Here is a 27,699-nt window from a genome sequence, read left to right as displayed (position 1 = left end):
TCCAAAGTAGGCACTATTTTTCAAAGGGTGGATTCTTGCCGTCATTTGCTTCTTAGTCCTAAATCAGACTGGGTGCTACCCCACCATCTGGCATCAAATCAAAAGACTCACTATGCTGCCCAGAAAGCAACATTGCATTTACGTTTGCTTCCTGGGCAACCCGAGTAGAGATGAATGACACCGAATGGACCCCGATAAATAGGAAGCAGCTCCTACCCTCCAGCAGTCTGGATGCTCGTCCTGACTCAGTTTCCAGTCCCCTATCTCCTACCTGCCCTTTCAGTTATTAGAAGGGATTGTAGTGATTTCTACTCACTTTCTCTAGCGCTTGGATCACCTCTGAATTACCTCTCTTGTTTTTCAGCAGTAGCAATTATGCAGCTAAGATAGGTCAGGCCTTGACATCCAAATAGAGGAAACTTCAAACCCCAGTGATTTGGATTAGGAAGCTAGAAATGAAAGCAGAAAGGCTAATTAGGAGGTTGATACACCATAGCAAGAAAGAGATGGTAGGCCTGAACCAAGGCAATTGCATTTAGAGTTGGGCAAATGTAGGAGTAATTTGCTAAAAAGGTCCAGGAGAACTTGGTGTTGTCTTGGATGTATGGCTCAGAGGGAAGAAAAAAATGATGAGCTTGAGGATTCAAGACTTGGTCCCTTGACAAATGGAGGTGCCTTTCAAAGAAAGACAGCAGAAGGAAGAGTTGATTTAACATGTTGAGTTCTATTTCAAAAAGATGAGTCCAAGGTGTAGGCGCAACATCGTATTGCAGAATTGATGCTTTGGAGGGAGGCCCAAATTTAAGAATTGTGTGAGGAGTACACAGAGTACATGAGACCACTAGGGAACACGGGTAGAAAGAGAGGGCAAGGAGTCGAGGATGGCCCCCCTTGAATACCTGGTTTTAGGACCAAGGAAGAAACAGACAAAGAGAAACGAGGAAAAGAGGACAGGGAGCAGTGGTCAGAAAAGTAAGTAGCGAACCAGGACAGCACAGTGTCATGGAAACCAAGGTAAGAGAGCAGTGGCCAATACTGTTAGATTCTTCAAAAGATCAAGGAGAGTGTAAGCTGAGACAAAACCATTGGATTTGGTGGTTATAACTCCAGTTTCTCCCTTTATTATAACAAAATTGAATCAAAACCATGGCTACCATGAAGTTCTTAATAATGGTATAACAACCGCAATGGATGTTTGACTGAAAGAAAACCTTTGGAGAAGTAAAGTGAACCAATTTTACTTTATTTATTCATTCAACAAAACTTTATCGAACATTTCTACACGCCAGGCATCATGTGAGATGTTCTCTCTCTGTTGCCAATATCAGTTATAATATTAGCAGTGCCCTCCCCATGCCTTAGAACTAGGTCTTGATGCAATTATTAATAACTCCTCATTTCATCTTCAAAAATGTCCTGATTTGGACAATAAATTATATTTATTGCTTATGGTCCCCGTCTTCAGACTTGTCTGGTCTAGTCCAGTTCTATAACTCTTTCTGCTTCTACAGAGTCTTTCTGAACTCGACTGCAATGGGACCCCTATGTGAACCATGTTGTATATGAAAAGAATCACTCCCCGATTATCTTCACAACTCGTTGTATATTCCCAAACTTCCGTCTTACAACTTGTGTAATGTGTCTCACAATGTAGACTGTGTGTGTTCCTGAGGCTCACCTGCTCAAGACCTGCCATTCATGTGTTATCTGCCAAGAATCCATGACAGCCATTCACTTTGTATGGATCTTGATGATTCGGAGTGGGTTTGTCAGTTACTCACAGAAATAACTCACGGTACAAACTAGCCTAGATTCATTGTGTTTCGTTTAGGACTGCAGGCATCTTTTCATATAGTGTGAAGAATAAGTGAGGATGGCAGAACTGACTTGGCTAAACCAAAATTTCTCCGGTGTAGAAATGAGGGTTGGAGTGTTTTTAGCTGGTTCATAAAGAGTTAAGTGTGTTATAGCTACCGGCACTTGTAAATCCAGGCTGTGCTTATTTCTCAGGTTTATAAATAACTTAAACCTATGTAGGAGTTAATTAATTTGGCTCCATTCCACCTACAGTTTTCCTTCTTGAGGGAATAACTTGACCCTTCTTATACCCTGTGTTTATAGTTATAAAGAGAACTCCCAATAAAACGAAGAAAACCACACTTGGATTGTCTGAGTTTGATTTTTTGTGTACTTCTGTGGAGAAGCTCTAAGATGTCAGACACAGCACAGAATGTCAGAATACCTCTTCCATTAAGGACAAACACATACATGGTATTATTCCTGGCTGGAGTTACTTAGCATTCTGGTTTTTTCTCCTTTAAATGACTGATCCACTACAGCAGAATGAACTTGTGACTTGGTAGCACTGAATTTTCCTTACTCTAGCCTGACCTCTCCTTTCGCTGGTGAATATTTTAAAATAAAATTATTGCCTTTCAGACAATAGGTCTGTTTCTTCACCTCTGAGGCTTCCCATAATTAAGTAAGAAGTTACAGGAGTTTTCTCAGTTGTCAGAATCCCAGAATGCAGGAACACTTAACAGTAAGAATAAAAGAGACCAGTTGTCATGCTGACAGATTTCACTGGTAACACCTCTGAAAAGATCTGACAGATTAGACTCCAGGTAAGGCCCGAGAACTGAGTGTAACAGACGAAAATGAATTCAGTCGTTTGATGTCACGATGCAAATGAAGTGTGACTTCATAGAAAGTACTCATTCCTGATGCCATGTCCCTTGCGTCATCCAGTCTTCCCAGCCACTGAAGTGACTGCCATCACAAAATGTCATGACAGAGTCTAGCCCAGTAACTGTGATGGTAGCTTGCATTGTACTGTTGATTTCATTTTTAAAGATGTAATCTCAATGAATCATTCATTTCATGAATGTGACTAAAACTTTATTGTAAGTTACAAATAAATAATGGTTGGGAAAAGTCACATACCTCACTCAGGGAATTCTGCTATAAGATCTGAGAAACAATGAGCAGATAAAAGTGAGAAGCCATCCACTCTTTTTCAGAGCTATGAAGTCCATTGGATTTCACCATTTTGAGACTTCGGTCCAGGATGGAGAGGAGGCTCCTGCTCTGAGCCCTCTTATACTTAGGTTAGAACGTTGGTTGTGAGAATAGATCTTGCCTCTTACTCTTGAACCAGCTCAAGGAAAGGATAGCAGTGACAGAGCTGCAGGCTGAGGTCTCATGACTGAAGAGAATACCAACTACTATTTAGTGAGCACTTGTTTAATGTCAGTGATTCTTCATGTAAACTTGTAATATTTAACTCAGTCCTGACATCTCAATGAGATTGTTCCTGGCATTGTCTCAATTTTGCAGATAAGGAAACTGAGAAACTGTCTACTCATTGTCAGCTCAATGACTCTGGGACCTAGGACAGGGCCAGAAATGAAACCCAAGGTTTTTAGAGCACAGTCTATGCTCATTTCTCCACATCATGCAGCTTCAGGTGAAGTGTAAAGGCAGGACAAATTGTCCTAATTGAAGCCTTGCTGAATCCTTCATGTTTATAGGTTAGTACATCTTGTATGGTATTGATGCCTAGTTTCTTAGAATCCTTCCTTTCATGCCTATCAAGATTTTCATGACACCTGTATTAGCCCAGGTGTTTCTAATCACAGGGCCTTTGCTAGGCCCTGACCGCCATCCACTTAACTCCTTGCATGTTACAGTCTAAGATTGCCCTGCACTCTGCATTCTAAGCACCCTGGATTTCCTGGTTGGGGGTTTCTCATGATCAAACTACTCAGTCCTAGAGGTAGACAGAGCTCTCTTTTTGTGTGTCTGCAGATGGAAGCACCTCAAGCCACACTCAGGGTGTGGATTAGTTTCCTGTGGCAGCCATAACAAATGGCCACAGACTTGGTGGCTTAAAACAACAGAATTTTATTCTTTCACATTTCTGGAGGCCAGAAATCCAAAATCGAGTTTTGGCAGTGCTGCACTCCGTCCAGAGGCTCTAGGAGAGGATCTGTTCCTTGCCTCTTCTAGTTTGGGGTGGCTCCAGGCATTCCTTGGTGTTCCTTGGTTTGTAACTTCATCACTTTAATCTATGCCTCTGTCTTCATATCACCTCCTCTTCTACTGTGTCTTTTCCTCCTCTTCCTCCAATACCCCTTGCCTTTCCTTTATAAGGACATTTGTAATTGGATTTAGGGCCCACCCAGATAATTGAGGATGATCTCATCTCAAGATCCTTAATTTAATGACATCTGCAAGGACCCTCTTTTTTCAAATATGGTAATATTCACAGGTTCAGGGATTAGGATGTGTACATATCTTGTGTGAGAATCAGCATCCCCCACCAGTGCTCTGAACCACAGGGAATCAGGCTGCCCAGGGCCAAACTGAGTCACTAGGAATAGGAAGATGAGATGGTGGCTACCCTCCCCTCCTACCTTTTAAAATATGGCCACTCACCCGTTGTGCCCTCCAGTCCCCAAGCTACCCTGACACCCCATGAGATTAGCCTCAGGTCAACTGAGGTCCCTCCATTCGTGTAAACAGGGTAGTATAAGAGAGATCGCAAGAACTTAGGAATCTCACAGAACTGGGTTTGAAGTTACTCAAAACACTTCCTTTTGATGTGACCTTGGACATGTTCACTGACCTTCTCTAGGATTCAGTTTGCTCACCTGCAAAACAAATGAGATGAAGCAATCCATTTTGGTCAGAGGCTCCTGTAAGAGAAAAAAGTGTCTTGGCTTTGGGGACAGAGAGACATGGGTTTGTTTCCAGGCTCTGCCACCCACTAACCACAATTTGGGGCAAGACACTGAAAATCTCTTAAAGCTCAGTTTCCTCATCCACACACAATAGGGATAATACCCCTTATCTTACAGAGATGCTAAGATTTAATAGTAAAAGTTACAGAAACTATAGTTGGTGTCAATGCATGTTTATTATATTCATTATTGTTATTGCTGTTGTCATCAGCTACAACTCAGAGAGGGCAGAATCTATGCTAGACGTCCTACCATGCACTATGGAGCAATGCAGAGATGCATCTTGGTCCTCCTGTAGAGAAGACTGAGCTTTTAGAAGGAGAAAGATAGTATGATTGTGAGAAACTAGAAACACCACTCAACATATGCCCCTGAAAATTAATTTCTTGGGATACAGTTAAGTTATAGGCACTCTTGGGTGAAATTGCATGTCTGAAGAGTTTAAAAAGGGGTGAAGGAGCTAAGGGTGAATTACGTTGTGAGGAGCAAACATTTTAACTATGGTAAACATTTTGATATCAAGACCACAGATCAAAACTAATGTCTTTCCTGTCAGAATTCATAGATTTTAAATATGTCCTGGGAAAAGCTGAGAAATGTAGACAACTAACAAATGAACCCTTTTTAATTGCTTTTTACTTTTCTAGCCGAATGCTCATGGAGATTTTCTTCTTGTTTTACTGGCGAATTCCAATTAGGGTCATTAGAGTGACAAAACCAGCTTGACTGTTCTTAAATATCTTGCTTTGTACAGAAGTTAAAAGTGTTGCTGCAGACATCAAGATATTACAATTCAGACCACTGAGGGAGCCTTCCAGGTCAACAGTCCACATTAGCCTGGTTCCTGCCTCTTTTGATTGCAGTCAAGTACGAAACAGCTGTTAAGTCTTTCGACATCAGTTCAAATGCATTACCACAATCAATAGTAGAGGAAAAGGACTTCCCTAAAGAAAGCGGCCAGTGAACAGTGACATACAGAAGGCAGGCCTTGACATCATAGTAAGCATCAGGTCAAGGAAGTAGAACTTTTGTTTCCTGCATGTACAAATCCAGGTTCTGAGGATCCATTCTCGTGCTCATTTATTCAATAGACAGTGATTAAGTGCTGCGGACCCTTGAACAATGGGGGGATTAGGGGCACCGACCCTCCACAGAGTCAAAAATCTGCCTAGAACTTGATGGTTGGTTGGCTGTATCCGAGGTTCTGCATCTGCAGGTTCAACCAATCGTGGATCATCGAGCATGTACTGTACTATGTATCTAGTGAAAAAAATATCCGCGTGTAAGTGGACCTGCGCAATTCACACTTGTGTTGTTCAAGGGTCAACTCTACTTTGCAAATTCACCAGCCTTGTGCCAGATGCTGGCAATACAGAGAGAAAGAAGACAGCCTTGACGGGGAATCTCTAAAAGTTGTTGTGACACACTCCTGCTCATTTTAGGAAGGGTGGGGCAGAGTGCAGCGGAGACTTCACAGAGGAGGGGCCATTTCGGCTACATCTGAGAGGGTGGAATGGGAACTAAGCCTGGATATCAGAGGCAGAGATTTTATTAAAGGCAAAGGACAAAGGCACAGAGATGTGAAAACAAACAAAAAAAAGCATTAAGATAGGTGAAGGGGGAAGGGCTGGCTCTTTGGGTCTGAACATATCTAGGAAGTGTTTCTGGGTAGATCCGGACCAGATGACGGATAGGATATAGGAGAGGAAAGAGGCTGAAAGGCTGTGAAGCCTTACTTAGGCTTGGGCACTGGGTGGGCAGTTTGGGTTTGCCCAGCGTACTTTCTCTGTGCAGCAAAATCTGGACCACCAGAGACAGCACATCCCTGGAGCTCCTGCAGCCACATCTGGGTGATTAAGGGCTAATTCAAATATCAGTTAATCGTTTCTCATTTAATTTCTTTTAAAACATTTTCACAGTGCAGATAATGAGGAAAAATCTTCTGCTTTGAAAAGTCAAGCAGGATCCACCACTTAAAAGAAATTAGTCTCAAACTCTTGCAAATTGGAAGCTAGTAAGTGAGCAGATATTGGCAGTTTTGGTTCAGGAGCTTAAAGATTTCCCTGTCTCACTAAAGAAAGATTGGTTAACCATGAAGGTTTTCCAAGGAAAAAGAGGAAAGTCCCAATGATTATTTTTTGTTTATTTCTTATAAAACTATTACATTTCCTCTCTTTGACCTGGTGCTAGTAGAATTGGTAATGTGTTGCAACTTGAAAACTAGCAGTTGATTATGGAATCTTAGTGTTAACAGGGACCATTTCAATAACATTAAGGCTCAGAGAGGTTATGTGGCTTGCCCAGAGTCACACAGCTACTTAGTGGCAGATCTAGCTGGACCAGAAGACAGAAGGCCAAGGTTTTCATTACCTTTCCTTTCGTCAGTGCTGTCCTCCGGCCACGGTAGTGAATGATGGTTGCATTTTGCTGGGTGGTGAGAAAGGACAGTAGGAGGTGAGGTAAAGAGATGGATGGGGGAATTCTAACAAACTCTTGGAGGCAGGAAGTTCTCTGGCTCACTGTAACACCTTGGAGAAACCAGCCCACTTGAAGCAGGGGCTTCAGATTAGAGAAACATGGAAATCAGTCCCCCGGGAAGACCCTGGAAATACCAGACTATTTGACCCAGGCTTGGTAAAGAACTGCCAAGGGCTTTTAATTTCCTACAAATAAAACAACCTTCTCCTCCTCCAGTGCAGATATGGAGTGGGAGTTTATATGTTGGTTCCCTTGCCCTCTCCCCCAGTTTGTTTTCTGGAAAGTGGAGGGTGAAATCCCTCCCTGGCTTTTCCCACAGGACTGGTTGGGAAAATAGGGAGGAAAAGGAGTTTAGATTTTATTCTAAGTCTCTTGGGTAGTCCCTGGAAGCTTTTAAGTAAGGAAATGAATGATATGAATTTTTTAACCATGTTTTAAAATTGAAATCTAGTTAATTTACAATGTTGTGTTAGTTTAGGTGTACAGCCAAGTGATTCAGTTATGTGTATATATATATATATACATATATATATATATATATATATATACACACACACACATATATATATATTCTTTTTCGGATTCCTTTCCATTATAGGTTATTACAAGATATTGAACATAGTTCCCTGTGCTATACAGTAGGTCCTTGTTGGTTATCTATTTTATAAATAGTAGTGTGTATATGTTAATCCCAAACTCCTAATTTCTCTCTCCCTCCCCACCCCACTATCCCCTTTGGTAACCATATGTTTGTTTTCTATGTCTGTGAGTCTGTTCCTGTTTTGTAAAAAAGTTGATTTATATCACTTTTTTAGATTCCACATATAAGCGATATCATATATTTGTCTTTTTCTTTCTGACTTACTTCACTTTGTATGATAATCTCTAGGTCTATCCATGTTGCTTCAAATGGCATTATTTCATTCTTTTCTATGGCTGAGTAATATTCCATTGTCTATATATATACCACATCTTCTTTATCCATTCATCGGTCAATGGACACTTAGGTTGTTTCCATGTATTGGCTATTATAAATAGTGCTGCTATGAACATTGGGGTGCATGTATCTTTTCGAATTAGAGTTTTCTCCAGATATATGCCCAGGAGTGGGATTGCTGGATCATATGGTAGTTCTAGTTTTAGTTTTTTGTTTTGTTTTGTTTGTTTGTTTGTTTTCATGTTACACGGGCCTCTCACTGTTGTGGCCTCTCCCATTGCGGAGCACAGGCTCCGGACGTGCAGGCTCAGCGGCCGTGGCTCACGGGCCCAGCCGCTCCACGCCATGTGGGATCCTCCTGGACCAGGGCGTGAACCCATGTCCCCTGCATCGGCAGGAGGACTCTCAACCACTGCACCACCAGGGAAGCCCTAGTTTTAGGTTTTTAAGGAACCTTCATACTGTTTTCCATAGTGGCTGCACCAATTTACATTCCCATCAACAGTGTAGGAAGGTTCCCATTTCCCCACACCCTCTCCAGCATTTATTGTTTGTAGGCTTTTTAATGATGGCCATTCTGACTGGTGTGAGGTGATACCTCATTGTAGTTTTTATTTGCATTTCTCTAATAATTAGCGATATTGAGCATCTTTTTATGCACTTGTTGACTGTGTGTATGTATTCTTTGGAGAAATGTCTATTTAGGTCTTCTGCCCATTTTTTGATTAAGTTGTTTGTTTTTTAACAATATTAATTTGTATGAGCTGTTTTTATATTTTGGAAATTAATCCCTTGTTGGTTGCATCATTTGCATATTTTCTCCTAGACCGCAGATTGTCTTTTTGTTTTGTTTATGGTTTCCTTTGTTGTGCAAAAGCTTTTAAGTTTGATTATGCCCCACTTGTTTATTTTTATTTCCATTACTCTAGGATATGGATCCAATAAAATATTGCTGCAATTTATGTCAAAGAGTGTTCTGCCTATGTTCTCCTCTAGGAGTTTTATAGTATCTGGTCTTACAGTTAGGTCTTTGATCCATTTTGAGTTTATTTTTGTATATGGTATTACAGAATGTTTGATTTCATTCTTCTTCATGTAGCTGTCCACTTTTCCCAGCACCACTTTTTGTAGAGACTGTCTTTTCTCCATTGAATTTCTTGCCCCCTTTGTCATAGATTAGTTGACCATAACTATGTGGATTTAATCTCTGGGCTTTTTATCCTGTTCCATTGATCTACATGTCTATTTCTGTGCCAGTACCATACTGTGTTGATGACTGTAGCTTTGTAGTATAGTCTGAAGTCAGAGAGCATGATTCTTCCAGTTATGTTTCTGTTATTCTTTCTCAAGATTTTTTTGGTTATTTGGGGTCTTTTGTGTTTCCATACAAATTTTTAAATTTTTTGTTTCATTTCTGTGAAAAATGCCATTGGTAATTTGATAGGGATTGCATTGGATCTGTAGATTGCCTTGGGTAGTACAGTCATTTTAACAATATTGACTCTTCCAATGCAAGGACACAATATATCTTTCCATCTGTTTGTATGGTTTTCAATTCTTTCATCAATGTCTTATAGTTTTCAGAGTACAGGTCTTTTGCCTCTTTCGATAGGCTTATTCCTAGGTATTTTTTTTAATGTGATAGTAAATAGGAGTGTTTCCTTAGTTTCTCCTTCTAATATTTCATTGTCAGTGTATAGAAATGCAACAGATTTCTGTATATTTATTTTGTACCAGCAACTTTACCAAATTCACTGGTGAGCTCTAGCAGTTTTCTAGTAGTGTCTTTAGGATTTTCTATGCACAGGATCATGTCACCTCCAAACAGTGAAAGTTTTACTTATTTTCAAATTTATATTCTTTTATTTCTTTTTCTTCTCTGATTGCTGTGGCTAGGACTTCCAAAACTATGTTGAATAAAAGTGTGGTGAGAGCTGACATCCTTGTCTTGTTCCTATCCGAGAGGGAATGCTTTCAGCTTTTCACCTTTGAGTATGATGTTAGCTATGGGTTTATCATATATGGCCTTTATTATGTTGAGATATATTCTCTCTGTGTCCACTTTCTGGAGAGTTTTTATTATAAATGGATGTTGAATTTTATCAAACATTTTTTTCTGCATCTATTGAGATGATCATATGGTTTTTATTCTTCAGTTTGCTAACGGGTATCACATTGATTGATTTGTGGATATTGAAAAATCCTTGCATCCCTGGGATAAATCCCACTTGATCATGATGTATGACCCTTTTAATGTATCATTGTGTTCAGTTTGCTAGTATTTTGTTGAGGATTTTTGCATGTATGTTTATCAGTGATATTGGCCTGTAATTTTCTTTTTGTGTGTGATATTTTTGCCTCTTTTTGGTATCAGGGTGATCGTGGCCTCATAGAATGAATTTGGAAGTGTTCCTTCCAAAAGGAACACATGTTGCAATTTTTTGGAATAGTTTCAGAAGGATAGCTGTTAACTCTTCTCTAAATGTTTGGTAGAATTTACCCATGTAAGCATCTGGTCCTGGACTTTTGTTTATTAGGAGTTTTTAAATTACTGTTTAAATTTCAGTGCTGGCAATTTGGTCTGTTCATATTTTCTGTTTCTTCCTGGCTCAGTCTTGAGAGATTGTACCTTTCTAAGAATGTATCCATTGCTTCTAGGTTGTCCATTTTATTGGCATATAGTTGCTCAGAGTAGTCTCATGATTCTTTGTATTTCTGTGGGGTTGCTTCTAACTTCTCCTTTTTCATTTCTGATTTTATTGATTTGGGCCCTCTCCATTTTTTTTATACATGAGCCTGGCTAAACGTTTAAAAATGTTGTTTATCTTTTCAAAGAACCAGCTTTTAGTTTAATTGAAGTTTCCTATTGTTTTCCTCGTCTGTATTTCCTTTATTTTTGCTCCAATCTTTAAGATTTCTTTCCTTCTACTAACTGGATTTTGTTTGTTCTTCTTTCTCTAGTTGCTTTAAGTGTAAGGTTAGGTTGTTTATTTGAGGTTTTTCTTGTTTACTGAGGTAAGTTTGTATCGCTATAAACTCTCTTAGAACTGCTTTTGATGCATCCCATAGGTTTTGGATCATCATGTTTTTGTTTTCATTTGTCTCTAGGTATTTTTTTATTTCTTCTTTGATTTCTTGAGTGATCCATTGGTTGTTTATTAGCATATTGTTTAGCCTCCACATGTTTGTTTTTTGCAGTTTTTTCTTGTAGTTGATTTCTAGCCTCATAGCGTTGTGGTTGCAAAAGATGCTTGATATGATTTCAGTTTTCTTAAATTTACCAAGTCTCACTTTGTGACCCAGCATGTGATCTATCCTGGAGAATGTTCCATGTGCACATGAAAAGAATGTGTATTTTGCTGCTTTCCAATGGAATGCTCTATAAATATCAACTACGTCCATCTGGTTGAATGTGTCATTTAGCGCCTGTGTTTCCTTATTGATTTTCTGTCTGGATGATCTGACTATTGATGTAAGTGGGGTGATAAAGTCCCACACTATTATTGTGTTAAGTCTATTTCTCCTTTTATGGCTATTAGCATTTGCTTTATATATTGAGGTGATTGTACATTGGGTGCATGCATATTTACAATTGTTATATCTTCTTCTTGAATTGATCCTTTGATCATTATGCAGTGTCCTTCTTTGTCTCTTGTGACAGTCTTCATTTTAAAGTCTATTTTGTCTGATATAAGTATTGCGACTCCGGCTTTCTTCTGATTTCCATTTGCATGGAGTACCTTTTTCCATCCCCTCACTTTCAGTCTGTATGTGTCCCTAGGTCTGAAGTGGGTCTCTTATAGACAGCATATATATGGGTCTTGTTTTTGTATGGGTCTTTGTTTTGTTTAGCCAGTCTAAGTCTTTTGTTTGGAGTATTTAATCCATTTACATTTAAGGTAATTATCACTATGTATGTTCCTATTACCATTTTCTTAATTGTTTTGGGTTTGTTATTGTAAGTCTCTTCCTTCTCTTCTGGCTCCTGCCCAGAGAAGTTCCTTTAGCATTTGTTGTAAAGCTGGTATGGTGGTGCTGAATTTTTTTAGCTTTTGCTTGTCTGTTAAGCTTTTGATTTCTCCATCAAATCTGAATGAGATCCTTGCTGGGTAGAGTAATCTTGGTTGTAGGTTTTTCTCTTTCATCACTTTAACTATATCCTGCCACTCCCTTCTGGCCTGCAGAGTTTCTGCTGAAAATTCAGCTGATAACCTTAGGGGGATTTCTTTCTATGTTACTTTTTGTTTTTCCCTTGCTGCTTTTAATATTTTTTTCTTTGAATTTAATTTTTGTTAGTTTGATTAATATGTGTCTTGCTGTGTTTTTCCTAGGATTTATCCTGTATGGGACTCTCTATGCTTCCTGGACATGGGTGACTATTTCTTTTCCCATGTTAGGGAAGTTTTCAACTATAATCTCTTCAAATATTTTCTCAGATGCTTTCTGTTTCTCTTCTTCTTTTGGGACCCCTATAATTCGAATGTTGGTGCCTTTAGTGTTGTCCCAGAGGTCTCTGCCATTGTCTTCAATTCTTTTCATTCTTTTTTTTTTCTTTATTCTGCTCCTCGGCAGTTATTTCCACCATTTTGTCTTCCAGCTCACTTATTCGTTCTTCTGCCTTAGTCATTCTGTTATTGATTCCTTCTAGTGAATTTTTCATTTCAGTTATTGTGTTGTTCATCTCTGTTTATTTGTTCTTTAGTTCTTCTAGATCTTTGTTAAACATTTCTTGTATTTCCTCAATCCGTGCCTCCATTCTATTTCCAAGATTCTGGATCATCTTTAATATCATTACTCTGAATTCTTTTTTCAGATAGATTGCCTATTTCTTCTTCATTTATTTGGTCTTATAGGTTTTTACCTGCTCCTTCATCTGTGACTTATTTTTTTGCCCTCTTTTTTTTTTCTTATGAGTGGGATTGCGTTCCTGTCTTACTGGTTATTTGGCCTGAGGCTTCCAACACTGGAGTTTATTGGCTGTTGGGTAGAGCTGGGTCTTGGTGCTGAAATGAGGACCTCCATGAGACCTCACTCCGATGAATATTCCCTGGGGTCTGAGATTCTCTGTTAATTCAGTGTTTCAGACTTGGAGCTCCCAATGCAGGAGCTTTGGCCCGACCCCCGGCTGGGAATCCACGGAGATATTCCTGAAAGTGGCCAGAGTCTGGAGTGCTCCAGGCACACACACCCGAAGCCGGTGCCCCTCACTTGACTGTGATAGTTTTAAGGTGCCTATTAGACATCCAATTGGCGATGTCAAGTAGGCAGTTGGATATGAGTGGAAATGTAAACCTGGGAGTCATCAGTACATAGACAGTATTTAAAGCTATAGGACTGAATGAGGTCACTTAGGATGAGAAGAAAAGGAGGCTGCAAAACAGATTGGGAGAAAGGTCAGTGTGATAGAAATAGAACCAGGAGAGTGCAGCGTTCTGGAAGCCAAGGGAAGAACAGGTTTTAAGATGGATGGAATAGTCAGATGTGTCAAGTCCTCCTGGGAATGAAGTAAATTAAGAGCAGAGAAGAGACCACTGACTTCGATGACATGAAGGTCATTGATAACTTTTGCAAAAACAGTGTCTGTAGATTCAGTGGTGAGGAGAGAAACTGAAACTAGAGTTGAGGAAAAAATGAGAGATGTAGCGGCTTCCCTGGTGGTGCAGTGCTTGGGAGTCCGCCTGCCAATGCAGGGGACAGGGGTTCAAGCCCTGGTCCCAGGGAATCCCACATGCCATGGAGCAACCTGGCCCATGTGCCACAACAACTGAGTCTGCACTCTAGAACCCACAAGTCACAACTGCTGAGCCCGCGTGCCACAACTACTGAAGCCCGTGCCCCTAGAGCCCATGCTTTGCAACAAGAGAAGCCACCGCAGTGAGAAGCCCACGCACCGCAGTAGAGTGGCCCCCACTCGCCACAACTAGAGAAAGCCCACGTGCAGCAATGAAGACCCAACACAGCCATAAATAAATAAATATTTTTTTTAAAAATGAGAGATGTAAAGTCAAAATGCTGACTACAGACTACTTACACAAGAGATTTTGTTGTGAAGTGGATCAGAAATGAGTTGGCAGGTGGAATGGAGATTTAGGGTAAAAGGAATTTTTTGTAAAAATGGCCGATACCTAAGACAAGCCCATTTGCTGCTGAAGATGATCAGAGGGAGAGGGAGAAATTTGAGATGCAAGAAAGTGAGGGAATAATGAGAGGAAGGGGACCCCTTAGAAGGCTAGAGGGGATGCAATGAACACTGAGCACAAGTGGAGGAGATAGCCACAGAGAGAAGCAGGGACATTTCACTATAGGCCTGCTACTTTGTCAATTGAGTGGGGCAAAAACATCATCTGTGAGAGAAAGGTTAGATGTTGGGTTTGTTTGTAGGTTTGAGAAGGGAGAGAAAGCTGTGAAATCGTTGTTTTGGACAGTAGGAATGTGAACATGAAAGCAAGTGGTGTGATGTTCAGGCAACATAGAGGGCTCATTTGAAATTTAAAATCAGGGTTTTAAATTTTAAAATGAAACCTGCCAACACTACTGTGTGTTTTTGCAGACAGTATTCAGCTGCTCAAATTGAGGGACGTAGTAGGCAGAGAGGAGAGTTGACTGAAGTTGGGACTTTGCAAGGCAGATGTGATAGAGGGAGAGAGAAATTAGTGAGCTAAGCTTGTTTGCAAGAGAGTGAATACAGTGATGGATTGTTGAGTCAAAGGTTTGGATAGAGTGAATTGAAGACATAGGGTAGATGATTAACTGTGAGAAGGTGGTGAGTACCTTGCAGGTCTTGATGAAGTTAATTATTGAATGACCTGGAAGGAAGAGAAACAGGCAGATAGAGAAAGAGGAGCCCAAAAGGGAGATTGAGGAGTGACCTGTGAAGACGGAGAGGGAAAGAATGTTTCTAGAAGGAAGGAGCAGTCAGCAGGGTGAGACATCAAGTAAGATAGGGATAGAATGACAAGAAGATCGTTGTTGACCTTGACAAGAGCCATTTCAGTAGAGTGATAGGATCCATTGTGGTGGACTGAGAATTGATTGGGGATGAGGAAGATGAGACAGAGAAATCAGAAGCTGGTTGTGCAGGGAAACTAAAAAAATAGGTGGTTGCTAGAGAGGACTATGGAACCTTAAGTGACCGAGCAACACTTGATTTTTTTTAATGGAAATTATTATTGGTATAATTGTAGATTCACATGCAGTTGCAAGAAATAAACAGAGATTTTTTTTGCATGACCTGCCCAGCTTCCCCCAACAATCACATCCTGCATTAACACAGTACAATATACCACCCAGGACATTGACACTGCTATAAAATGCCGAGTCTACCCAGATTTCCCCAGCACCACCTGCACTTGTGTGTGCATATACATATTAAATTCTATACAGTTTTATCACTTGTGTGAGTTGTATGTGCATCAACACTCTTAGGACTACACACGGTTCCAACACCAGATGGATCCCTCATGTTGCTCTTTTATAACCACATATGTCACCCTCCTGCATCCCTCTCACCACCCCTCCCCCATCCCTCACTGCTTGCAACCACTAATCTCTTTTCCATTTCTATAATTTTGTCATTTCTTGAATGCTGTATATGTGAAATCACACAGTATGTAAACTTTGGGAATTGGCTTTTCTCATTCAGCATAATTCCCTGAGATTCACCCAGGTATTGTGCATATCAATAATTTTTTTTCCTTTTTATTCCTGAGTTCCATGATATAGATATACCACACTTAGCATAACCATTCACCCATTAAAGAACATCTGAGCTGTTACCTACTGGTTTTCCGATCTTACACATAAAGCTGCTATAAACATATTTGTACAGATTTTTGTGTGAAGATGGGTTTTCATTTCTCTGCGATAAATACTTAGGAGTGCAGTTACTGGGTCATTTGATAGTTGCATGTTTAATTTTTTAAGGGACTGCCAAACCATTTTCCAGAGTGGCTGCACCATTTTACATTCTTAAGAGCAATAGATGAGTGATCCAGTTATTGGCATCATCACCAGAATTTTCTCTTGTTATTTTTTATTTTAGCCATTCTACTAAGTGTACAGTGGTATCTTATTGTGCTTTTAATTTGTGTTTCCCTGATAGCTAATGATTTTGAATGTTTTTTTATGTGCTTATTGGCCCTCTATATATCCACTTTGGTGAAATATCTGTTTATGACTTTTGTCGATTTTTTTTTCCAGTTGGATTTTTTGATTTTTACTCTTGAGCTTTTTTTTTTTTTTTTTTTTTTTACTTTTATTTGCATTTAATTTTTGTGGCATTTATTCCCAGGCCATAAGTTTTTGTTTCTTCAGTTTCTTCTGAGATATCTTTTTCTTCTGGGCAACTTCCTCTTGTGGTTTAGGAACAATTTGTTCTTTTTCAGTAAAGATCATCTCAGTGTGGCAGGGAGAGCTCATGTATGGGTTGATCCGACCATGAGCTCTGTAAGTCCTGCGCCTGATCTTGGGGGCTTTGTTCACCTGGATGTGCTCAATGACCAGAGAATCTACATCTAAGCCCTTAAGTTCAGCGTTACTCTCTGCATTTTTTAGCATGTGCAGTAAAAATTCAGCACTCTTTTTGGGCCACCAACCCTGCTTCCAGCCCCACTCTTTGGCCTGGGCACACCTACCAACTCCACCATTGTAACGACGGAATGGCACACATTGCTTCTTTAAAGTGACATCCTTCAGATACTTGGTGGCTTTTCGGATGTGCATACCCTTAATGGCCTGGGCAGTTTCACGAGCGTTCTTAAAGTGAACATGAAGAGTTGAACCTCTTGACTTGCATGATTTTGTGGGGTTTTCTGGGTCAAGTGAATAGCAAACCATTTTTAGAGGTCACCTCAGGCCATTTACCAGAAAAGCTACTCTTGAGCTTTGACAGTTCTCTATATATTCTAGATACTCTAGATAGTTATAGTCAGATATGTGGTTTGCAAATATTTTCTCCCAGACTGTAGCTCATGTTTTCATTCTCTTTGCATGGCCTTTCTCAGAGAAAATAATTTTCTGGAAAAAATTTTCTTGAATTTCACTTGAAAGACTGTGATACTCCCTCCAGTTCTTCGTGGTTTCAGATGAGAAATCTGCAGTCAATCGAATAGGTATTCTCTCTGGGTAATGTGTTGTCTCTGTTTGGCTGCTTTCGAGATTTCTTTTTGGTCTTTATTCATCAGAAGTTTAATTATAATGTGTCTTGGCATGCATTTCTTTGTGTTTATACTATTTGGAGTTTGCTCAGCATCTTGAATCTATAGGTCTACATCTTTCACCAAACTTGGGAAGTTTTTAGCCCTTATGATTTTACATTTTTTTCAGTTCCATTTTCTTCCTCTCCTTCTTGGTGTCCTATGATATGAATATTGGATCTTCTGTTGTTGTTCCACAGATCTCTGAGGTTCTGTTCATTTTTTTTTACAGTCTGTTTAATTGCTGTTATTCATATTTTGTGAATTCTGTTGATCCATTCTCAAGTTCACTGATTCTATCCTCTATCATCAATCTACTATTGATTTCATCCAGTGATTTTTAAATTTATATTATTGTATTTTTCATTTTTATAATTTCCATTTTGTTCTATTTTATAATTTATATTTCTTTTCTGAGATTCTATATTTTTTCATTTGTTTCATGAGAATTTCTAATTGTTGTTTAAGCATTTTTATGGTGGCTGCTTTAAAATCCTTGTCAGATAATTCCAACATCAAAGTCATCTCAGTGTTGACATTAGTTGATTATCTTTTTTTAAAATTCACATTGTGATTTTCCTGGTCCTTGGCATGACAGGTGATTTTATTATTGTGTTATGGACATTTTGGTAAATATCTTAGCCAAACAGAGAAGGTGCAGAGTCAGGTAAGTTTATAGGTTTCATAACAAAAATTTGAGGGCATTCTTATCCAATGGACCTAATATTTTTTTCTCTGAAACAGAGATGCAGCATAAAAGCCCAGACACTGAGTTTGACATTCCTGGCTATGAACCCCAGCTGTTAGACGTTTGGCAAGTCAAGTAATCCCTCTATGCCTCGGTTTCCCATAGAAGGGAAATAACAATAGCGTATATCCTCATAGGAATGTTATGCTGATTAATTGAAATGAAGCCATATTTGTGAAGTGCTTAGAATCAGGTATTATATAAGTGTTTGTACATAAAACTTTCTCATAGGGTTCTTGTATTAAATGAAATAAGTTTGCTAAGCACTTTGCTTATCAAACTGCTCAGTATTCAGCATTCAAAAAATAGTCATTTTCCTACTTATTCTTTCAGCCTTAGCTGTTTTCTTGAATTAAAATCATTGGTCAAAATTTGCCAAACTCAGCTGAACCCTGTGCCTTTGGTAGAGAGGGTCGAGATGAGAAGTGGGCATAGGCATCTGGAACCAGTGTGGGTAGGAATAGTGGGGATGGAGCAACTGAGTATGAGGAATTTCAAAATGCCTGCCTCAGTGCACTTTCTGCTGCAGTGCTTTTTGCCTGCAGTGTTCTATGCAACTTTCTGCCTTTCTTTTCCATAAGCCTGCATGCTCTCTTGGTCAGGACCAGCAATAAGAGAAGGTTCCAACCTCTTCACATCACAACATGCCCTCCATGTTGCAACATACACCCTCTCCCAAAGTAACATCTGAATGTCCCTGAGAAAACCATTGTTTTGAAGTGTCTGAAATATGTTCATATGAGCAGTCAGCTACATCAATCGTGAAAAAAACCCTCTTAGTTCTATTTGTTTTGCAACAGTGGAAAAATCATATGACCTTTCATGGTAGTAAAGGAATACAAAGAAGAATTAGGAGTGCCATCTCGTGGAGCGAGCTGCTATTACCACTTAGGAGTTACAAAAAGCCACCAGTGGGAGCTGAGTGTGTTTTTTTTTATATCCTCAAGGCCCAGCCTGGAAGAAATGCTTGAAAATTACTTGATGAATAAATGAATGAATGAGAGAAGGGGATAGGGATGAAGTGGAGACTTGCTTTGGAAAGTTATTGGTAAGATGGATGTCACCTTGATAAAACGTCTAATGCTCTGGCCACTGTTGGTTTGGAGACCTTTAAAAATGGTGTTGTAGGGTACCCTGAGGCATTATTATGTACCTGCAGTAGAGTAAAATGAGGCATAAAATGTTTGCATAAGTAAATCACGGGCTACCAACTTTTCCATGTTCTGGTCTTGGCAGTGGTAGATGAGTAAACTACCTGATGGTGTTAGTCTCTTCCTGTAAGTATCAGTGTGCTACGAATTAATAAAGCATTGAAAGAACATGAAGAATAGGTTTGCTTCCGAGCTGGTAGGTGCTGTCTGTGTTCTAGAAGGTTGAACTAAATGAAATTGACAATGAACTATTTTGACTTGTAACAATGTCAATTTCATAGGGATCGGCCTAATATTTCAAACTAGTTCACGTAACAAATTTATTCTGGACATACAATAGGTCTAGATGCTGTGTGAGGCCCTGGAGCATACAGAGACAAGTAGGACATAGGTCTTGACTTCAAGTATCTCACCATTAAGTGCGGGAAGTGGGCACTTAGATAACATGCCTTGTATTCTAGTTATTTCTGTTAAGTGCCAACTGTGTAAGGTTAAGCCAAATGTGGAGGTGCTACGGGAGCTCTAGGACGGCATAACAATTTGGCATGGCGGATAAGAGCATGGCCTCTGGCTCCAACTTGTCTGTGTTTGAATCTTAATTTTGCTACTTACCAGTTGGATGACTTTGGGCAAAGTACTAAGCTTCTCTATACCTCAGTTTCCTCATCTATAAATTGGGAGAATACAGTGCCCCCTTCATATGAATGAAATCACGATTAAATGAGTTAATATGTACAAAGCCCTTGACTAGCTTCTGGTAAGTTCTGTATAAGTTTTAGCTCTCAGCATCATCGTCATCATCAGGATCATCATCATCATCTCTATTGCTACAGAGGAAGCATTTGAGGTGTGTTTTGTAGGGTGAGCTAAACTTCACTATTAGTTCTTTCACATTTTAAGTTTAAAAATAAGTTACTGGGACTTCCCTGGTGGTGCAGTGGTTAAGAATCCACCTGCCAATGCAGATGACACGGGTTCGAGCCCTAGTCCGGGAAGATCCCACATGCCACGGAGCAACTAAGCCCATGCGCCACAACTACGGAACCTGCGCTCTAGAGCCCGCAAGCCACAACTACTGAACCCATGAACCACAGCTTACTGAAGCCCGCTCACCTAGAGCCCATGCTCCACAACAAGAGAAGCCACGGCAATGAGAAGCCCGCGCACCGCAATGAAGAGTAGCCCCCACTCGCTGCAGCTAGAGAAAGCCCACGTGCAGCAACGAAGACCCAACACAGCCAAAGAATAAATAAATAAATAAATATTTTTTAAAAGTTACTTATTGCGGTCCTACTTTTACTAGTTCCTATGAGGAATGGGTAGAAACCATTATCTCCTCCCTTCTAGTAGATCATCATCTCCTTCAAGTCTGGTCCTGAGACAGGACCTAGAGCAAAGGAGTGACACAAGGACAGGACAGAGGACAGTAGTACTGTTGTCACTGGACTGTATGGTACATGGGGCTTGTGTTAAGAGTATGGAAGATTATTTGAATCTATCCATGTACACACTTGTAAAGGTAAAACCCCTGCTGGGTTGGCTTTAACAAAATAAACTGAAAAAACTAGAAAGAATCTTAACAAAATAAAGGCATGTGTGTGTCCTACTGCTGGCATATAGTACCTTAAGTGTGTTCTGTAGATGCTTGAGGGATGCTGAATGGTCTGTGTTCTCAAGTTGTGAAATCACCCCTCCATGAAATACAGTTTGTATTAAATTGCTTCATCCTAAATTATTTTTTGTGCCTTAGCAAAAGTATTGACAGCTAAGAAGGAAGATTATAAACATAAACTGTTACGGAATATGGACAGTCCAAATTTTACTTTGGTTGTAATGTCTTAACCACTTAACAATATACTGTAGCATGGCTTTATGAAAAGTGGATAATGTTCATCATTTGATTGCTCAGTATTTCAAAGTTCTTAGGCTAATGGGCAATTGTTATTGATGTTTAGTGTTTCTTAAAATGTACAAGTGGGAACAGTGACATGTTTGCTCCTCTCCCCCATCACCGCCCACTTGGTCCCGGAGACTTGGGAAGCCCATCTGCCTTACTCATCAGTAAGTCCAACTTTGCTCCTGTCATCTAGGGGCCCAGTGAGATCAGGATTTCTCTGGAAGGCCCGCATGTGACCTCACTGGAATGAACAGCACTGTGCATCAGGACCAGATCCCGGGCACAGTACAGACTGTGGGGGGCCATAAGGGTGGACTAACTAATTTCATGGTTCTATTTGTATTAACTTGCTTCCTGGAATCCTGATCCCTCTTTAAATTTTACATGGCTACTATCATTTGCCTTTAATGAGTATCAACTGATCACCTCTTTTGCTTTTCAGTGAGGCCCTTTTTCTGGACTAAATATAGACCAGCCATCACCTTGAACTCACTATGACGCAGCAGTTAGCTCAGTGGGGAAATAGTCTTCTCTGCTTCTGTGGTTTGAGCCCACTATATATACGTTCATAGCTAGCTTTGCCAGCAGGACTCAATGAATGACACTTTGTCTAGATTCCTGTTAGGAACCAATAGTATGAGAGGTAACACCAGTCTAACACAAGATCTATAATATGTGTAGTTAGAGTACTTCATGGATTTTAAAAGTTACCAAAGCTAATGACATGTTAAATAAACCACAGAGGTAAAAGAAAAAGTGGCCAAAACCATAGTAGATCAATTTGTGTTAGAACGTGAGATTCTAATTTACCATCCGGCTAACAGAACATGCTTTTGAATAGAAAATGAGACCCAACCTCTGGCCATCTTTACATCTTTGCAACTCACTCACAAAACTAGCAAAGTTTGCTCAATGCCAGTGCTAAACATGGTTGAAAACAGCACGGAGTTAAAGGACTGACACACAAAATACATAATAATTGAAAATAAACAGTATCAAAATTCTGTCTGGGGGGACTTCTCTGGCGGTCCAGTGGTTAAGACTCCGCACTTCCACTGCAGGGGGCATGGGTTCGATGCCTGGTCGGGGAACTGAGATCCCCACCCCCCGCCAAAAAAAATTCTGTCTGTCTTTGCTGTCATTGGGGGGCACTATAATTTGAGAGTACAAATTCAGCAGTGACGAGATGTAAGGAATCGAGCTCCCTATGCCCACCCTTCACCTAACCAGTTATTCCTGTGTTGTAGTCCTTCCTATTGTATTCTGGAAGAAGGGAAGCTCATAGAAGATTGCTCCAGATTTAGAAATAATACCAACAATAGAGATGATAATAATATTAGCAGCTCCAATTTCTGGAACCTTTTCTCTGGTTGGGTGCTTAAAATGTGTTAGCAGGTTTAGTTCTTGCTAAAGCCCTGACACATAGGTACTTTTATTCTCCTCATTTTAATATTCGAAAAACTTGCTTTTAAAGAAGTCATCAATTTGTTTTCTCTGAAAGCACAGAGAACAGAACCTTACCAATTAATAGCAAGAATGAAGTCTCTTTCTACTTTTCACTTTAAATGGATCTGTTATCACAGCCTCCACAGAATTTAGCAACCCAACCTTGATGTTCTAAATCCTTCCAAACTGAGTTTGCCCCCTTCCTTTCAGAGAGAAAAGCTTCTTTCTCTTCCAGAATCATGACAGTCTCCTTTCTCCTTGTCTACTCCATCGTGAATGTCAGGGAAAGAAGAGAGGGTGTTCCCATGTTTATCCGCTGATTACTGCCCTTAAATGCCCTATAATTATTTCTGGAGGTATAGTACCAGGAAAATTTGACTATCCTATAGCTGTTGATACACAGAAGCATCACATATAAGGTTGCCAGTTTTAGCAAATAAAAATAGAGGATGCCTAGTGAAATATGAATTTCAGGTAAAGAACAACAAAATTTTTTAGTATAAGTATGTCCCAAATATTGCATGGGCCATACTTATACTAAAAAAATTCATTGTTATCTGAATTTCAAATTTCACTGGGCATCCTATATTTTATCTGGCAATCCTCAATGTTATTTATAATTTCCAAGTTATATAAATGAAATACAGCAGGAAGGCCAATTTTAACTTGTTTCATTATAGTGGGAATCCTACAGAATGAGCTGCACTTCCTCAAAGTCAAATGAGCAGCAGAATGTCCGATTTGGTTAGTGGGCCATCAGCTGAGTACAACCAAGTTAATAATTAATAATTAATTATATTAAATAATATATAATAATTATTAATTATATCACGCTTAAATAATTATTAATAATTAATGATCATTTAAGAGAAAGGAAAAATGCTAATTATATGTAGGATTGCGTCAAAGGTCTCTTTAGTTTACTTTTTTTGTGTGGTACGTGGGCCTCTCACTGCCGTGGCTTCTCCCGCCGCGGAGCACAGACTCCGGACGCGCAGGCTCAGCGGCCATGGCTCACGGGCCCAGCCGCTCCGTGGCTTCCCGGACCAGGGCACAAACCCGTGTTCCCCGCATCGGCAGGCGGACTCTCAACCACTGTGCCACCAGGGAAGCCCTAGTTTACTTAGTTTATTTATATAGTGTTTCAGGTCTGAAAGGACTGTGCAGGACAATCAGTCTAATGTTCCCCCCAAGATCCCCTACCCCGGCCTGGAACCCCATTCTTCCATTTCAGGGTTGCTGGCGAAAAGGTGGCAGGCCGATGGGGGATGGGGTCGGTTGGGGCTGAAGTCCAACCCTTGCCAAATCACGCCCTCCCAGGCTGAGCCTGCTAAGAGCCCGCGTCTTTGGAAAATCATTTGCATAACACTAGACTGTTGGCCCCGATTCGCACAGACATTTAACACTTGTTTGCAGAGTCAGTACTGAGAGCCCAACACACGTTTAGTTCCGGGAATACAGAGATGGATGGCAGACGGTCACTTCCTTCTAGGAATGCAGAGTCTGGTTGAGGATGGACAGGTAAAACGATCATTACGATTGTGCCACGGTACGGGGTGTGCCCTGTGCACGACGAGAGTGCAGAGGAGGGGCGTGCTCTTTCAGCCTGGTGGCTTGAACTGAGAGACCTGCTCAAAGAATTTGCAGCTTGAGCAGAATCCAGATGGAAGAATGGGGTTAGTGAGGTGGGAGTGGGTTGAGGGGAGAAGAGGCATTCCAGCGGTGAGGAGGGCAAAGCAGATGCACAGAGGTGTGAGATCAAATGCCGGGCTTTGGAAATTCTAGATGCTCATTTTAGCTGTAGTGAGAGTGGGGCATTGGGTGCCGAATCATGAAGGGTCTCTACAGAGAGAATGCAGTTGGGAAACACTGGATTAAACAGTGCCCTGTAGGGTGGTTTTGTTCTTTGCTCTATTCTTCCCAGTGCCTAGAATAGTGACTGGCAAATAGTAAGCACTCAGTACATGTTGTATTAAATGAATGAATGAACGAGTGATTGCATGAATGGTAGGACTTGTCAGAACCTTCAATAGGCCAGTGTATGTTACAGATCTCAAAAGAGGGGTATAGTATGCAGAGTTTCTGCCTTGTTTGACCACATAACTTTTTTTCCCACTGAATAATACATTTTCAAAGACTATTGTTTTTTGAAACATGTTTGGGGAAATCATGTGCTAAAGGAGACCTGCAAATGAATAGCTATATGAATGAGTATAAAGTGAGAGAAATCCAGGATAATGTTTCAGGGATTACACTTGGTAAAAATCATGTTCAACTTTGTAAATGCGTGGCTGATTGCAGGTGGGCAGCATGGGCAACCAGGCACAAGGTGAGCCAGCCCCAGTCCCCGGGGGTTTTGCAAGACCTTTCAGGGACAGTAACTCATACTCACTTTTTCCTTTCCTTCATTTACAAGTCAGATTATACTCCAGCTAATCAGGAAAATACCCAGCTTCCCTATGGGCCAGATGTTCCCACACCAATGCTAATCTCTGAAACACTGGTCTCGAGATGATCACAGTTAACATTTATCAAGCACTAACTTTGCATCAGGCATTTTCTACATTTTATCTCATTGATCTTCCATGACAGTCACGGGCATAATTATGCCACAGTAACAATTATTGAGTGTTTAAATCTGTGCCAGGCCCTGGGCTAGGCACACTTTACAGACATTATCTTGTTCATGCCTCGAAACAACCTGATCCATTTCTAATAAAACTGAGGCACAGAGAGGTTAGGGAACAAGTGCAAAGTCACACCAGTAGTAAGTGGCAGAGCAAGGACTTGAACCTGGGTCTTTCTTACACTAAAAGCCACATGCTTAACTACCCCACCATGCTGCTGTCAGGGCTACTATAGATATCGGGTTTTTCCGGAAAAACCTTGTGTCCACACAAACATATCTTGAAGAAAAAATCCTTACCTCAGTAACTACCATGAAATAGGATCCGTTTATGACTGCTTGCCAAGTAGCCATGGACTGAGTATGTATCATTGTTCTCTACGTGAGAGATAAGCTTGGTGACAGCGTTATTGGATGAGAACAGTCAGCTGAGTTGTGCTCTACGCTGATTCATACCTGCAGCTGACGCAGGATGTTGGCTCCCATGGTGTCACACAATTAGACACCACCTGGGACAGAACCAAACCAAGCAAGTCAGGCCGCTGCTGTGCCAGACCCCAAACTGTACAGTCCTTCCTACTCTTCCCACAGGAGTTCTAGGCTTCCATGAATCTGCTTTGTGCCTTTTTTTTCACATAGACCAAAATAAAAGGAAGTGGGCTGACGGGGAGGATTAATGAGATGTCACCTCCTAGGCTGTTGGCACGGAGACTGGCTACCTGCGATATTTTTTTTTTTAAACTATCCTACTTACTCTCGCTTTTTTAACATAAAAGCAATTATTCCCATCATTGCCTAGTCTTTGTAGATGAGTTTATATGAATGGCATGTTTTAAAATTTATAGTAAAGTATAATACATATACAGAAGATTGCATATGTAATTAATGATTAATGTTTACACACTGAACACACCTAAATAATGACCACCTAGATGAAGAAGCAGAACATTAACAGCACCCCAAAAAGAGCCACTCTGGTCATTAACTTCTAAGGGTGACCTCTATCCTGACTCTGAACAGCATAGAAGTTAAAAGAAACTACACGTCAGACATGAAATTTGGACCATCTGACTCCAGAGCTTATACATCAGATAATGCATGCCTTAAAATCTATAAAACTTTCCAAATTCCATAGAGAGAAGAATGTTTCTAGTTTTAACAAAGTGTTTGATGGTGTCTGAAGGTAAAATTATAGGTACCTAAATAGCCGGGCCTGAAAGGGTGGCTGTGAGTAGAAAGGGGCCGGTGGGTGAGGCTGGGTTTCCAAGGTGCTGTTCCTGATGGGGCCAATGACAGTCGTGATCTCAAAGGGCTAAGGACCAAGTCCCAAACGTCTGTAACTTTGCAGTCCCTCCGGAGGCCCCCTTCTCTGGGCAGGTATTCTCACGAAGGAAGCTGCCAATGAGGAAGCTTAGTTGGCCAGCTAGCATGGGTCTTAAATGCAACCAGGTTTTATGGGGCCAAGATGACCCTTGGCTGTGCTAATACAATCACTGCCAGGCTCTGCACTATATCTCTAGTCTCTAATCCTGCAAATTCTCTCAGCAATTATTATCCCTTTTCACAGGTGAGAAAATTGATGCTCAGTAAGGATAAATGCCCTGGCCAAGGTCACACAGCTTGTAAATGGCTGCACCAGGATGTCCATGTCTGTTTTGACTACAGCTTCTGCTTGTAGCCATCCTACTCCAAGCTTGAAACGCCCCTTAGCTTTCCAGAGAGTTGCTTTACTGGGGAATCCTTAACTGTGGCCCCCAAGATTTCAAGTTGATGTCTTGAATTTCTGCTCTTTGGGGGATGGTTCAGAAGGAATTTTCAGGGCATCAGAATGATCATTGAGCACATCATTTACTACTGATGATACCAAAAAAGGCTAAAGTATCCATTAGGGCCTCCCTTCTCAAAGTCTGGTCTGTGAACCCGCGGCATGAAATGAAGGATCCCAGGCCTGTGAGAATTTACATTTTACCAAGATACCCAGGGGATCTGTACACACATGAAAGTATGAGAAGCAGAGTTGAATGCCAGAACACCAGGTTCAGTGTACTCTGCTCAAAATGGGTTTATAGGGAACTTATATCTGTCTTGGGTAAAAGACATGGAAACTAAGAGTGAGATTTTTGCTCTTATTTTAAGAGGCAGAAAAGGAAGCTGCATCCTCCTTGCTGAGGCAATGGGAAGTTGCGAGAAGATTATAACAGGAACAACCTCCCTCGTTCACTTTGCTCTCTTGGCAGGCACGTGCTGTCATTAGCATTAATTGCATTTACAGTATTCGCACACCTGCTGGGGAAAATAGACACCTTAATTTCTTGCAGTGTAAGGAGACATCAACCATCTCAGCTCTGCCTTCGCAGACATTATAAATCATGTTCAACGTCAAAAAGATACTGAAATTCCCTTAACGTGGGCTGCATTATTTGGCTTAGAGTAGCATTCTGGCTAGCAACAGAGAAAGAGGTTTGCCCTGAAATTATGTC

The 27,699-nt window shown here is 40.5% G+C and overlaps 2 protein-coding genes across 3 annotated transcripts in view; one reads left to right on the top strand and one right to left on the bottom strand.

The window, feature by feature from the left end:
• The window catches only part of FGF13 (fibroblast growth factor 13), a 508,169-nt gene that overhangs the window by 350,399 nt on the left and 130,071 nt on the right, over positions 1 to 27,699 (top strand). The window lies entirely within an intron of this gene.
• Positions 16,141 to 16,992, bottom strand: LOC309796704 (large ribosomal subunit protein uL22-like; the record flags this gene model as incomplete). The annotated part of the gene is made up of 1 exon (XM_082609961.1): positions 16,141 to 16,992. One exon carries the CDS (start codon positions 16,990 to 16,992, stop codon positions 16,438 to 16,440), a length of 555 nt encoding a protein of 184 aa, XP_082466087.1. The 3' UTR covers positions 16,141 to 16,437.

The sequence above is a fragment of the Mesoplodon mirus genome (genome assembly GCF_964341445.2).
Source record: "Mesoplodon mirus genome assembly, chromosome: X".
Taxonomy (NCBI): domain Eukaryota; kingdom Metazoa; phylum Chordata; class Mammalia; order Artiodactyla; family Ziphiidae; genus Mesoplodon; species Mesoplodon mirus.
Note: the sequence above shows the minus strand (reverse complement) of the source record. Positions and strands in the feature narration are given on the sequence as shown.